Source organism: Hylobates moloch, unplaced genomic scaffold, assembly GCF_009828535.3.
Source record: "Hylobates moloch isolate HMO894 unplaced genomic scaffold, HMol_V3 SCAFFOLD_16, whole genome shotgun sequence".
NCBI classification, from domain to species: domain Eukaryota; kingdom Metazoa; phylum Chordata; class Mammalia; order Primates; family Hylobatidae; genus Hylobates; species Hylobates moloch.
The window spans coordinates 69,364,223-69,380,167 of NW_026652291.1; the positions used below are offsets into that span (position 1 = coordinate 69,364,223).

Consider the following 15,945-nt stretch of genomic DNA (forward strand, 5'->3'; position numbering starts at 1 on the left):
TCACAGAATTGGAAAAAAACTACTTTAAAGTTCATATGGAACCAAAAAAGAGCCTGCATTGCCAAGACAATCCTAAGTCAAAAGAACAAAGCTGGAGGCATCACACTACCTGACTTCAACTATACTGCAAGGCTACAGTAACCAAAACAGCATGGTACTGGTACCAAAACAGAGATATAGACCAGTGGAACAGAACAGAGCCCTCAGAAATAATACCACACGTCTACAACCATCTGATCTTTGACAAACCTGACAAAAATAAGCAATGGGGAAAGGATTCCCTATTTAATAAATGGTGCTGGGAAAACTGGCTAGCCATATGTAGAAAGCTGAAACTGGATCCTTCCTTATACCTTATACAAAAATTAATTCAAGATGGATTAAAGACTTAAATGTTAGACCTAAATCCATAAAAACCCTAGAAGAAAACCTAGGCCATGCCATTGAGGACATAGGCACAGGCAAGGACTTCATGTCTAAAACACCAAAAGCAATGGCAACAAAAGGCAAAATTGACAAATGGGATCTAATTAAACTAAAGAGCTTCTGCACAGCAAAAGAAACTACCATCAGAGTGAACAAGCAACCTACAGAATGGGAGAAAATTTTTACAATCTACCCATCTGACAAAGGGCTAATATCCAGAATCTACAAAGAACTTAGACAAACTTACAAGAAAAAATCAAACAACCCCATCAAAAAGTGGGCGAAGGATATGAACAGACACTTCTCAAAAGAAGACATTTATGCAGCTAAAAGACACATGAAAAAAAGTGCTCATCATCACTGGTCATCAGAGAAATGCAAATCAAAACCACAGTGAGATACCATCTCACACCAGTTAGAATGGCAGTCATTAAAAAGTCAGTAAATAACAGGTGCTGGAGAGAATGTGGAGAAATAGGAACACTTTTACACTGTTGGTGGGACTGTAAACTAGTTCAACCATTGTGGAAGATAGTGTGGCGATTCCTCAGGGATCTAGAACTAGAAATACCATTTGACCCAGCCATCCCATTACTGGGTATATACCCAAAGGATTATAAAGACACATGCACACGTATGTTTATTGCGGCACTATTCACAATAGCAAAGACTTGGAACCAACCCAAATGTCCATCAATGATAGACTAGATTAAGAAAATGTGGCACATATACACCATGGAATACTTTGCAGCCACAAAAAGGATGAGTTCATGTTGTTTGTAGGGACATGGATGAAGCTGGAAACCATCATTCTGAGCAAACTGTTGCAAGGACAGAAAACCAAACACCGCATGTTCTCACTCATAGGTGGGAATTGAACAATGAGAACCCTTGGACACAGGGTGGGGAACATCACACACCGGGGCCTGTTGTGGGGTGGGGGAGGGGGGAGGGACAGCATTAGGAGATATACCTAATGTAAATGATGAGTTAATGAGTGCAGCATACCAACATGGCACATGTATACATATGTAACAAACCTGCACGTTGTGCACGTGTACCCTAGAACTTAAAGTAGAATTTTTTAAAAAAAATATCATCATGCTACAACCCCCAGTACGTTAACAGATCTAGGCACCACTGACCAGCAATTACTAAAATAGTTGATATCACCAACTCTCAAAAGAAAAAAACAAAAATCAAAGTTGGATACCTCTCTCTGTCTCTCTCTCTCTCTTCTTTTTTTTGAGATGGGGTCTGATTCTGTCACCCAGGCTAGAGTGCAGTGGTGTGATCTCAGCTCACTGCAACTTCTGCCTCCCAGGGTCAAGCCATCCTCCCACCTCAGCTTCCTGAATAGCTGAGACCACAGGCACACATCCCTATGTCTGGCTAATTTTCATATTTTTTGTAGAGATGGGGGTCTCACTTTGTTGCCCAGACTGGTCTCGAACTCCTGAGTCAGGCGATCTGCCGGCCTCAGCCTCTTAAAGTGCTAAGATTACAGGTGTGAGCCACCATGCCTGGCCATGAAGTTAAATGCTCCTTCTGATTAAAAAAAAAAAAAAAAAAGATACTGTGGTACTTAACTGTTTTGTCAAAGAAATTGAAGCTGAGATGAATCAGGCCTCAGGATCCAGATGCCAGTTTGTAGAGAGTAAAGACGACAGAAGAGCCAGCAGCCTGGACTGCTTCATGTGGCTTCAATCAACAAATCCAAATTGTGGAAAACTCTGCAGGTCTAATCCCAAGTTCTTCAACAGATAAATTGTATGAAAAAGAAATAAAGATAGAAAAACAGATTAAAAGAGACTTAAGCTGGGTGTGGTAACATGTGCCTATAGTCCAGCTACTCCAAAGGCTAAGGTGGGCACATCGTTTGAGACTAGCCTAGGCCAAACAGCAAGAGCCTGTTTCAAAAAAAAAAAAAAAAAAAAAAATGGAGAAGAGACTTAAAAGACATATCAAGATAAAAACTGGGAAAAGTAAATTATTATATCCAGTACTCTTGTGCGGGAATGATTACTATGCAAATAATAGGATAGTGGTCACTTTTGGAAGGATGAAGCCTCCGTGATGGAAAGGGGACAGATGGAAGCAGTTCTGGGGTGGGGGTGGCTGGTAAAGTTCTAAATTTTGACCTGGGTGGTTGTTACAAGAATGTTTTCCTTATAATAATTTACTGAGCCATATATATAAACATATAGTATACATGTAAATAGGATATTTACGTATATACATATATATTACATACATATATTAAATATATTTATTTGTGCGTGTAAGACAGTCATCTGTTTCATTTTATAATAAAGTGTACAAAAAAGCAAAAGAGAAGGTATGTTAGAAAAATCCACAGACCTGATGCTGCCCTAGAGATTATTACAACACTATCAGTACTGGGTAAATAAAGTTATGGAACGTTGTTTTCTGGTGCACAAAGAATGTAAATTCTACTGTAGACATATCTGTGTAATATCAGTGGTGGGCTACCTTTCAAGTGCTGGGAGGTTTTGTTTTTACAGTGCGTAGCAGCAGGCTTGCACATAGTTCCCACTTCAGCATCAGTCAGCCTAGACAGATGACCCATTTCTGGCTCCGTGTTTTTCAATGTGTGGTGCATAGAACACCAGCATGATGGCCACCACATGCTTAAGAAAATGCAGGTTCTTTGGCCCTAGCTGTCTTTAAAAGGAGTAGCCCAGGAATATGCATGGTTAACAAGCACACAGCAAGGTAAGAACCACCACTGTCTTCTCTATTAATTTCTACCTGAAACACTGCTAAAAAAATCAGTTCTACGAAGATGTCTTGGGGAAGGTATAGATATTCTGAACAATTTCCGGAAGAGCTATTGAGAGTCAAGACCATAGCTATGATTTTTTTAGTGAATGAACTCAGATTTTGAACCTGTATTGTGTCGTGTAGAATACTGAATGCAAGAATGACTAAGCAGTAGCTTGCTTGGAAAACAATTTCTGCAGTGTACAATAGCAATTGTCAGTTTTCCTCCAAACTTTTTGTTTAGGGTTTATTCCCAGTCAAATAAGTCAGAGCCTGGTATTAGGTATTTAAAGTGAAAGCTCAGTAAATGAATCCTCTGAAGCTTTTTAATAACAATTTTATGCAAAAAATTTTCAAATCATGGAAAGCAAAGCAATCTACGTTTGTATATGGCCAGGTATATCCTGACAGAACTTCTAATTGGTCCTTTCTCAGTTGAAGCCAGAGGAGACTTTCAGAGACGTGAAGGCAGAAGTGTGAATGCTTCCAAGACTGTATTCTGCATCTTCATCCTTCTCTTTCTATCATCTCTCCCACGCTTCCAAATCTGCTCGCTTTTTCAGACCCTGTCCTAATCAAAGCAGGAGGTGACCCAGTGTCAGTGACTGCTGACATTACTTGCTGAGTAAGTGCCAATTAGTGTAAATATACTTCAGAAAGAAAGTTATGCTACTATTTGCTTTTTAGGGGTTTACCTCTAATTTGTAAAATATAATATTTTATGCAATTGAATTCAGTTTCACAAACATCCTTTGTATCTGTATGGCAGTGTCCTAACAGTGTGGCATTATAGATAACCAAGACAAATAAGACACTTTTCCTGCTTCTAGAAAGATACAGTCTAGTTAGGGAGATGGATGAGTAACAGCTAATAATAATAGCAAATCATTTCCACATAAATTAGCTCATTTTAGTCATCACACTCTCATAATTTTAGCACTAAAAAGAATAACTACTGTTTGTAGAGTTCTTCAAACTTTGGAGAGAAGTTCTATGATTATCATAAAAAGTCAGGATTATTCCCACTGTGCTCCATTATAGTCATTCTTTTTTTATTATTTTTAAATTTGAGACAGGGTCTCACTCTGTTGCCCAGGCTAGAATACAGTGGTGTGATCATGGCTCATTGTAGCCTTGACCTCCTGGGCTCAAGTGATCCTCCCACCTCATCTTCCCAAGTAGCTGGGACTACAGGTGCATGCCACCAGGTCTGGATAATTTTTTATTTTTATTTTTTTGAGACAGCCTTGCTCTGTCATCCAGGCTGGAGTGCAGTGGCGAAATCTCAGCTCACTGCAACCTTTGCCTCCCGGGGTCAAGTGATCCTCCTGCTTCAGCCTCCAGAGTAGCTGGGATGACAGGCACCTGCCACCATGCCCCACTAATTTTTGTATTTTTAGTAGAGATGCAGTTTCACCACATTGCCCAGGCTGGTCTCAAACTCATGGACTCAAGTGATCCACCCCCCTCAGCCTCCCAAAGTGCTGGGATTACAGGTGTGAGCCACAGCGCCTGGCCCAGGCTTGGATACTTTTTGTATCTTTTGTAGAGATGGGGTTTTGCCACATTGCCCAGGGTGGTCTGAAACTCCTGGGCTCAAGGGATCCTTCGATCTTGGCCTCCCAAAGTGATGGGATTGCAGGTGTAAGCCACCATGTCCAGCCCATTATAGTTATTCTTAATATGACAAAAGAAGAAACTAGGTTATTAGAAAAGTGTATTTGCGGCCAGGTGCGGTGGCTCAAGCGTGTAATCCCAGCACTTTAGGAGGCCGAGACGGGCGGATCACGAGGTCAGGAGATCAAGACCATCCTGGCTAACACGGTGAAACCCCATCTCTACTAAAAATACAAAAAATTAGCCGGGCGTGGTGGCAGGCGCCTGTAGTCCCAGCTACTCGGGAGGCTGAGGCAGGAGAATGGCGTGAACCCAGGAGGCGGAGCTTGCAGTGAGCCGAGGTCGCGCCACTGCAGTCCAGCCTGGGTGACAGAGCGAGACTCCGTCTCAAAAAAAAAAAAAAAAAAAAAAGTGTATTTGCTAGAGGAAAAATAAAGAAGAGGTAGTCTAGTTTGTGTTTTTTAAAATAGTATTTTTATAACCAGTTTAGATTCACAGCAAAATTAAGAGGCAGGCACAGAGGTAGCCCTTATATCCCCTCGCATTAAGCTTTCCACACATGCATAGCTTTCCACATTGTCAGCACCTCCCACTAGGGTGGTGCATTTGTTACAATTGATGAACCTACTTTGGCACATCATTATCACCCCAATTCCATATTGTACATAGTGTACATTGGGTTCACTCTGTCTTGTACATTCTACAGATTTTGAGGAATATTAAATTATGTGTATCCACTTTATAGTATATAGAACGGTTTCACTGCCATAAACATCCTCTTCTCTACTTAGTCTTCCCTCCTTGCCCCAAACGGTCTGGGAGCCACTGCTTTGCCTTTTCCAGAATGTCATGTAAATGGAATAGTATGGTTTGTAGCCTTTTCAGATTGACTTCTTTCACTTAGCAATATACATTTAAGGTTCTTCATGTCTTTTCATAGCTTGATAGCTTACTTCTTTTTAGCACTGACTAATACTCTATTGTCTAGATATACCAAAGTTTATCCATTCACCTACTGAGCTCCTTGGTTTCTTCCAAGTTTTGGCAATCCTTGGTTGCTTCCAAGTTTTGGCAATTATGAATAAAGCTGCTATAAACATCTGTGTGAAGGTTTTTCTGTGGATATGAGTTTTCAACTCCTTTGGGTAAAAACCAAGGAGTGCGATTGCTGGATTTTATGGTGAAAATGTTTAGCTTTGTAAGAAACCACCAAACTGCATTCCCACTATAATGAATGAGAGTTCCTGTTACTCCACATCCTTACCAGCATTTGGTGTTCTCAGTATTCTGAATTTTGGCCATTCTAACGATTACGTAATGGTATCTCATTGTTTTAATGGTATCTCGTTGTTTTAATTTGCATTTCCCTGATGACTTATGATATGGAACCATCTTTTCATATTCTTATTTGTCATCTGTCTATTTTCTTTGGTGAGGCATCTGTTAAGGTCTTTGGACTGTTTTTTAATTGGGTTGTTTGTTTTCTTTTTGTTGAGCTTTAAGACTTCTTTATATATTTTGAATAATGATCCTTCATAAGTCTTTTGCAAATATTTTCTCCCAGTCTGTGGCTTGTCTTTTCATTCTTTTAATGATGTCTTTCACAGAGCGTAAATATTTAATTTTAATGAAGTCAGCTTATTAATTCTTTCATAGATTGTGCCTTTGGCATTGTATCTATTAACAAAAAGTCATTGCTAAACCCAAGGTGATCTGGATTTTCTTCTATGATATCTGATAGGATTTTATAGTTTTGCATTTAACCCTTAGGTCTGTGATATATTTTGAGTTAATTTTGTTAAGGGTGTAAGGTCTATGTCTAGGATTATCATTATTATTACTTGCTAGTAGATGTCCAATTCCAGCACCATTTGTTGAAAAGACTGTCTTCTCTCTTGTGTTGCCTTTGCTCCTTTGTCGAAGATCAGTTAACTATTACTTATGTGGGTCTACGTCTAGGCTGTCTAGTAGGTCTACCCTTAAGTCTGTGATATATTTTAAGTTAATTTGTGTTAAGGATGTAAGGTCAATGTCTAGGATTATCATTATTATTATTTGCTTGTAGATGTCCAGTTCCAGCACCATTTGTTGAAAAGACTGTCTTTTCTCTATTGTGTTGCCTTTGCTCCTTTGTCAAAGATCAGTTAACTGTTACTTATGTGGGTCTTCCCCTAGGCTGTCTGTTCTGTTCATTGATCTGTTTGTTCTTTTGCCAATATAACATTGTCTTGATTAATGTAGCTTTGTAGTAAATCTTGAAGTTGGGTAATATCAGTCCCCCTGTTGAGTTCTTTTTAAATACTGTTTTGGATATTCTGGGTCTTTTGCCTCTTCACATAAAGTTTATTATTATTATTTTTTTTTAGACAGAGTCTCACTCTGTCCCCCAGGCTGGAGTGCAATGGCGCGATCTCGGCTTACTGCAACCTCTGCCTCTTGGGTTCAAGCGATTCTCCTGTCTCAGCTTCCCAAGTAGCTGGGATTACAGGCATGCAACACTGCTCCCAGCTAATTTTTGTATTCTTAGTAGAGATGGGGTTTCACCATGTTGGCCAGGCTGGTCTTAAACTCCTGACTTCAGGTGATCCACCTGCCTTGGCCTTCCAGAGTGCTAGGATTACAGGTGTGAGCCACTGCGCCCAGCCTCTTTACATAAACTTTAGAATCAGTTTGTTATCTATAAAATAACTTGCTGGGGTTTTTACTGAGTTGAGGCTGTACATCAAGTTGGGAAGAACTAACATCTTGATAATATTGAGTCTTCCTGTCGAGGAACATGGAATACCACTGCATGTATTTACTTCCTTGATTTCTTTCATCAGAGTTTGCAGTTTTCATATAGATCTTGTACATATGTTTTTAGATTTATACCTAAGATTTCATTCGGGGGGATGCTAGTATAAATGATATTGTGTTTTTTATTTCAAATTCCAATTGTTCGTTCCTGGTATATAGGAAAGCAATTGACTTTTATATATTAACCTCATATTCTGCAACCTTGCTATGATTGCTTATTAGTTCCAGGAGTCTACTTTTTTTTTTCCATCCTGTCAGATTTTCTACATAGATGATCATGTCATCTTTGAACAAGACAGTTTCATTTCTTCCTTCCAAATCTATGCCTTTTCTTTCCTCTTTTTATCTTATTGCAATAGCTAGGACTTCTAGTATGATGTTGTAAAGGAGTGCTGAGAGGAGACATCCTTGCCTTGCTGTCAGTCGTTGTGGGAAAGCTTCTAGTTTCTCACTGTTAAGTTTGCTGTTAGCTATAGGTTTTTTTTAGATATTCTTTATCAAGTTGAGAAAGTTGCCCTGTACTTCTCCTTTACTGAGAGGGATAGTTTACTTTTGGGGAAATAAAAATATTTTGCCATAGGGAAATCTATCACTCTGTTTTTGGAGAAAGTACAGTTTTGATAGTCAACTGAAGATTACTTTATACTCTGTGATAGGAAGGTTTTTTGTATAAAGTTGCAATTTCAATTTCAAAGGTTTACTTGTGAGTTTTATTGCAACTAACTGTGATATTTCTTTAATCTGTATTTTAAAATATAAAGTACATGTATTAGGTCAGAATCTCTTTTTAGCTTTCTGTAATAAACACATACACATATGGTGAGCATATGGGTAAAGAAACTTTTTTTTTTTGGAGACAGGTTCTTGCTTTAAGACAGGTGATTTTCTTGCTTTGGCCAGGCTGGAGTACAGCGGTACGATCATGGCTCACTGCAGCCTACACCTCGTGGGATGAAGGCATTTTCCCACTTCAGCTTCCCAAGTAGCTGGGACTACAGTTGTGTGCCACCACACTTGACTAATTTTTAAAATTTTTTATAGTGATGGGGTCTCCTGTGTTGCCCAGGCTGGTCTCAAACTCCTGAGTCCAAGCAATTCTCCTGCCTCAGTCTCCCAAAGTGCTGGGATTACAGGCATGAGCCACCTCACCCAGCCATTAGGGGAATTTGCCTTTCTTTCCTTTTTTTTCCTTTTTTTTTTTTTTTTTTTTGTTTTTTTGAGGATTTTATTTGTGCGACTTTATGAAACTGAGGTGCCAAGTGTTGCTTCAGTACCTGGGTGAGGATGCTTGGAGGGCAGACTTCCTTCCAGATGCACATGGAGCCCTGGAGATTGGCAATTTGAGGCACCTTGGCAGAATGTTGATCCATGTGCATTTGTAATTTCACAGGGAAGCCTTTAAGATGTTTTGAGAATGGTTGAGAAAGGGTGTGATGGCCTCATGATGAGGCAGCAAAGAGATCGCCTCCCAGGGACAATTAGCAGGAGCTGAGAAGTCACACTCAAGAGTTATTATAGTAAGCAATCAGAGCAATCGCAAGAAGGGTGCCTCATTTCTGTCCCTAGCTGGTGAAAACTGGACCTACTGGTTAAATATATAAGAGTTACCTTAACATCCCTGCATTTGTTTAGAAGAAATAAGATACAATGAAAAAGTATACAATAATATGTTTTACAAAAGGAAAAGGTACCCCTCTCACATAAGCATACAACCCAATTTAAAAAAAAAAAAAAAAAAAACCAACTGACTCAGCCAACTGGAGTTTATTTGTAAACAGTCTCAGATCACCTCAGTGTTTGTATCAGCTGCTTCAGTAACCACAGAAGATTCCTGTCTCATTGACAGGAGACAGCAGCTTCAATTTTGAGACAGCAGGGTATCTGGAAGGTTGAGTGAAGTGAGCAATTAGTAACATGATGTATTCAATGCATTTTATTCTGTGAGTACTGAATGCCACGGTGCTATTATGCTATATGTGAATTAAACAAAGCAATGTAGAGGGTCACTTTCCCACATTAGCACAGTAATATCTGTGGAAAAAAATCTTATGCAACTTTGAAGATATTGTTAACCATTGTCATTTGCATTAATTCACTTTGAGATGGGCTCCTGGTTAGCTTCATTTTCCTTTATATTTGCTAGAAAATAATATGGAAGCTACACAGAATTACTATATAAAATTAGTGCTGATGATCACAGTACCATCATGACTTTAAAGAGTTGTGCTTTTTGTAATTTTCAAGAATACGAAGGCAGTGTGTGATCCAAAATGAATTTTATGTGTATTTTACTGAAACTATAAACTGCTTTTCCTGTATTAGTTTAAAAATTATCATACAGCAGAATTGACTTTCTTTTTTGGTATACAGCTTAACCCATGTGTAGATTTGCATAACACCTCCACAATCTATACCAAACAGTTCCATCAGTCTGCCAAACTCCCTTGTGCTATCAGTTTAGAATCATGCCCTCCCCATCCCCAGTCTCTAGTAGTCACTCATCTATTGTCTATCATTATAGTTTTGTCTTATGAGAATATTATTTATATAAATAGAATTATACAGTGTGTAACATTTTGAGACTGGCTTCTTTCACTTAGTGTAATGCTTTTGAGATTTATCCAAATTGTTACATGTATAGTGGTTCACTTTTTAAAGAACTGCTGCATATTGTATAGGCATACCATAGTTCGTTTATCTACTTACCCACTGAAGGACCACTTACCCATGATCAGTTTACCTATTGAAGGTTTTAGCGATTGTGGGCGGAGCTTCTTTTCATTTTTGTGTGCACGTAAGTTTTCATTTCTCTTGGATAAACACCCAGGAGTGGGATTGCTGGGTCATATGGTAATTGTATGCTTAATTTTATAAGAAACTACTAACCTGTTTTCCAGAGTGATTGTACCATTCTGAATTCCCATAAGCAGCATAGGAGAGTTCCGGTTGTTCTAGAAGTCCTTAGCAGTTGGTGCTGTCAGTAATTTTTTTATTCTAGGCATTCGAATGGGTGTAAACTGGTATCTCATTGTGATTTTAATTTACATTTCCATCTTGGCTTATGTAGTTGAAGATTTTGTAATGTGCTTATTTGCCATCATTATATCTACTTTCATAGGTCAGCACTTGTGGGAAGGGTGTTTTTTTCCCCTTAGGTGTCCATCTGCTTCTGTGGGAATGGGGCCAATTTACCTTGCCCAGTTATGTAGGGAGTAGGATGTGAAAACCTAAGTTAACTGGCACCAATGATACCTTAGTGCCCTTTATATATTGTTTTCCCTGGATAGTTTCCTGGCAATCTTGACCCATGACCTGGTTCTGACTACATTCCTACATCTATTACGAAAGAGTCAAATCATGTATAAGAGGAACAGATGGCATGTGCTTTGACATGATGCTTTCGTGGTGCCAAGGCTCTATGTAACATTTTGTATTGCAGGGTGGTGTGGAGTAGATGAGAAATGTATATATGGCTATTCTGAGCTGGTAGCATAAACTTACCCAAGTCTTTTTCTCTCCTAGGTATGTAAGGTATTCTGCATCTTTAGCATCAAAGTGAGACGCCAGAGACAGAGGCTAACAAATCTGAGTTATGAGTCAAGAGTATGAGGAAGTGGAGACTACTGCCAAGATAGTAGTTGAACAGTGATCACTATAGATGCTGCCCATAGCATAGGCATACCTCATAGATGCTAGGAGGAGGGTAGTATTTGAGGAAAGGGTACTGGAGGAGCTGGTGGCCTGGATGAGGTTGAAGAGCACCTGTAGTGGGAGACAGGAGTGAAAAAGTTGAACAAATAGAGGTTGGTGGCATAGGGGACTTTCTGATATTGTTACACAGGTGAAGTGACGGTGAAGTCCACAGTAGAGCTAGGGTAGAGACTTGTCCCAGTGGAATGGGTACGAAGGTCCTGGGAGCTATGGAGTAAAGGAAATTTGTGGCTACCATGTTGGTTGGTTCATCAGTGTGAACACTGACATTACCAAAGATAACGCCATGCTTGGTATAGAGAGAGTAAAATGTGAACCAGTTACATTCTTCAAAGTAATGTAGAGGAGTAAAAGGGAGGAATGTAAGTAACAGCAATCAGGGAGGAAGATGGTAAGGTTTATCAGACTAGGCACCTACTGGGAAAAAAGGGTGTTAGTATGAGAGTGAAAGAGTAATGATCAGAAAGTGCCAAAGAGGCATTGAGGCCAGCCTTTCCCCCATCATCCCTACTGTAGTCCCTCGGGTGAGGACTGGGAGAATGAGCAGCCTTCCCTGGGAGGACAACAGGGGAAGTGGGATTCTTGGGCAGAATCAGGTTTGGGTGAGTCCAGGAAGTAGATGGATTCTGTGAAGAAGAAGGAGTGTTTTTTTACAACAGAATGGGGGAAAACTATAGAGAATTTGGAAGAACTCAGCAGTGGGAGGAAGGGAGTTTCTCAAAGTGGCACAGAACAACACAGAAATGAACATCCTAAGAGGACAAAAGATACAGGCATTTATTTTGGGGTAGTGGTCAAGAGGTGTAGGGAATACATGAAGTAGATGCTCCAACCAGAAATCCCAGGCAATGTGGAATATCTGATGATAGCAATGAGAGCCCTGCTCTTTTGTAATGAGGCCAGCAGAGATGAGCTAATCTGGCTGTGATTGGTTCTCATGTACTGGCTAATAGATTTTTTGCCCTAAATTTCTTTTGGACTGCATTACCTTGTGGGTCACATTTGGGACAACCTTACCTAATTAGTGCTTCAAAGTTCATCTAGTTTCAACTGTTTCAAGTTATGATCACCAGTTCGCACAACTGTCACCAATTCGTTCTTGGGTTTCAAGAACTAATATTGGAGCACTCATTGGAATTGTACAATTAATATTCATAATTTAGCACAACTTGTCATTCTTCAGTAGATTTTTTCCCTTGTACATTTTTAAGTACAGATTATATATTTTCATTTTTCTCTTTAAAAAAATAACTGAATTACTTGAAATCAGAAGGTTATGTTTCCAGCATAGAATGACTGTTTTGACATTGATGGTAGGGCTCAGAACTCAAATGCTATCTTCAAATTTTGGCCTTAACAAAAATCATAAATAAAAGCTCAATTTTAAAAAATCACTAATGTACAACTAAAAACAAGTAACTGAGCCCTTTTAGCTGACACCATCATTTTGATGTTTAATGGTCTCTTAAATTGCCCAAGTAAATACTACCATTGATGCGACTCATTTCACGCTGCTGGCTTCTGACAGCACAATGGAAATTTGGGAACTTGTAAGAACAAGTGACATGTCAGATACCAAATCTTCCTACCTAATAATATGTGTCAAGGAGACTGAGACTGAATTAGTAATGTTTTTGTTTAAAATGTCTGCATGAAACAAAACAAAATTGTATTTTGTCTTTTTTCATCTTTGGAATTTTTCTGGCTTTGTTTCATAAGAGTAATTCTGCTTGCAAAGTGTAGGTGAAAATTTCGATATCCACTGTGAATTTAGGCTGGGTGCGGTGGCTCAAGCCTGTAATCCCAGCACCTTGGGGGGCTGAGGTGGGTGGATTACCTGAGGTCAGGAATTCAAGACCAGCCTGGTCAACCTGGTGAAACCCCGTCTGTACTAAAAATACAAAAATTGGCTGGGCATGGTGGCAGCCGCCTGTAATTTCAGCTACTCGGGAAGCTGAGGCAGGAGAATCACTTGAACCCGATAGGTGGAGGTTGCAGTGAGCCGAGATTGCGCCATTGCACTCCAACCTGTGTGACAAGAGTGAAACTCTATCTAAAAAAACAAAAACAAACAAAAAATACTGAATTTGAATATTAAGTTGTATACTTGTGGGGGAGTGACAATTGCCCCTTACATCAAATACCCCATAGTTCATTGAGAATGGCTGAGAGTGCCTATGAAGCACACATTCTAGGTTATCTTTCTTCAAAGGTGTCTAGATGATGCTTCTAACCTGAAATATTGTGTGCCCAGTGTAGCTTAGTGCTAGCAAATAAAACAGCCATTGGTTCCCTTCCAGAATACCCAATAAACAATAAAAAAGAGAACAGACAGTGAATTGGAGAGATGCACCTCTCACCTTGGCTGACTTTCAGTTTGGGCATCTGATGGAATAGTAAGATTTGTGTGGTTTAGAAAAAGATTAATTTACCTAAATGACTGAAGGCCCAGTGCACAGGAATATGGCCTGCAACTGGGTATCTGAACTAAAACAAAGGCCCCAGGTATCCAACGTGCTACTGTTGACCCTGATAATTGGTGTTAGGTAAGAGTGAACTTTTCTACCACCCTCACCTCCCTCCAGGATAAGGCAAAGTAGTCCTCACATATTTTGCTTTTCTTTACTGCAGGACATTTGTGAAGATATTTCTGATCATGTTGAGCAAATCCATGCCCTCCTTGAAACAGAGTTCTCCCTAAAGCTGCTGTCTTACTCTGTCAACGTGATAGTGGACATCCACGCAGTGCAGCTCCTCTGGCACCAGCTTCGAGTCTCAGTGCTGGTTCTGCGGGAGCGCATTCTGCAAGGTCTGCAGGACGCCAATGGCAACTACACTAGGCAGACGGACATTCTGCAAGCTTTCTCTGAAGAGACAAAAGAGGTGAGTGTTTTCCTTGAAGTTAAGCAATGCATTGCCAGGTATGACCAGTTGAGAATGTTTTCAGTTTAGAGATGTAGGATAGGAACTCTTTGTAGGTAAATAAGCAGGCCCTGATGGGCTTTGAATCTAGGCATAGTGACTAGAAGCTAGGGCACTTCTAATATGAATGGGGCTTTAGACCAGAGTTAGCTCATACCTGGTAATTTGCACATATGCCATTCATTGTTATTGATGCTAACCTGGCTTCCTTTTCCTCTTCAATTATTTAATAAATATGTATTGAGTACTTATTATGTGTCAGACACTCAGTGCTAAGAATATAATAATGATCAAAACATGGTTTCTGTCTTCAAGTAGCTTTGAGTCTAGAGGAAGATGGGGCCAAGTGAATAGACATTCAAGCCAAACTGTGATAAGTCTACAAGATGCCATTGGAGGACAGAGAAAGAGGCACCTAATTCAAACAGGGGAGGCTTTCCAGACGAAATGACTCTACCTGAGACATAAAGGAGAGACAGGAATAGACTGGTGAACAGAGGCAGAACATGTTCTAGGCAGAGGACATGGCATGATCAAATACCCAGAGATAAGAAAGAGAATGGCAGGCCCAGAGAGCTACCAACAGGACTGGAGCAAAAAGCCCAGGGAACCAGGAGGCAGGATTTGGGCTAATAGGTAAGCTGAGGTCAGATCATGAAGATAAAGAGCTTTCTAAACCCATATTAAGAGATTTGGACTGTATTTTGAGGACAAAAGAAGTGTTTGTTCAGCAAACTCCCATGATTCATGTTTTAGAAGAATCATTCTAGATACAGTGAATCAAATGGACATTATAATATTATACAAAATATATTTGATTTTTCTTATATTCAGTATCTGAAAGATTTTATTGTTATTCTTTATGAATAACTTAAGAATGGACCCTGTACATCTGAATTCAAGTGAACTCTCTCATTCTGAAATAAAATGGACACATATTTATAGAAAAAAAGTGTTTTTGCTTGCTAAGCAGTGGCTGTACATATACATATGGATACCATATATGGATACATTGCATGTGGGGAGTGGTGGGTGTGTGTGTGCAGGCATGTGTGTTTAGTCCTTTGGCTCTTAATACCCAGTTTAGTGTTCTACTATTGGTTTGTGGAAAACATATTCTACAAGTTTATAAGGCACTTAAATTAATATATGAGATTCAAAGGCCTTATAATGAGTGTTGCATAATTCATTAATTTATTGACTTATTAATGTTTCAGTGGCTCCAACATTATCAACAACACCTATTCTCATAAATCATTTATTCTTGTTGATTTTTGTTTATTCAAAATAAAGTTTCTTGCTGTGGCAAACTCTCTGCAGCGCCTAGAAGTCTGTAGGAATCAAAATCGACTAGGCTTACCTCTAACTTTAAGTCACAGTCTTTGTTTTCAGTTAGCTCTCCCTGTTACTGTGGCAGCGGGGAAGTGATGTAGACTTCAGTAGAGTAACCATGGGATGAACATGTGAGTTGTGTGTTAGTTCCCAGATGCCATCCCTCCCAAGTTAGATCCCTGGAGGGTTCTCAACTGGGACTGTTGTGGTTATGGGAGACTATAAAGAATCTCAAGCTGACCACCTTTGCCCTAAATCTGATATCCTTGATAGAATGTGCTAATGGAAATCAGAGATGAGGACGGTTTGTGTAACCTCTAGAGAGATCTTTCTTTAGATATCTACCTGGCATCTTCA

The 15,945-nt window shown here is 39.5% G+C and overlaps 1 protein-coding gene across 3 annotated transcripts in view; it reads left to right on the forward strand.

The window, feature by feature from the left end:
* AKAP6 (A-kinase anchoring protein 6) overlaps positions 1-15,945 on the forward strand; it is a 621,223-nt gene that overhangs the window by 316,017 nt on the left and 289,261 nt on the right. For all 3 annotated transcript variants that reach the window (XM_032179906.2, XM_058429369.1, XM_032179908.2), the window contains exon 4: positions 13,966-14,217. In XM_032179906.2, coding sequence (XP_032035797.1) covers positions 13,966-14,217 — 252 coding nt within the window. The remainder of the gene's footprint in view (positions 1-13,965; positions 14,218-15,945) is intronic.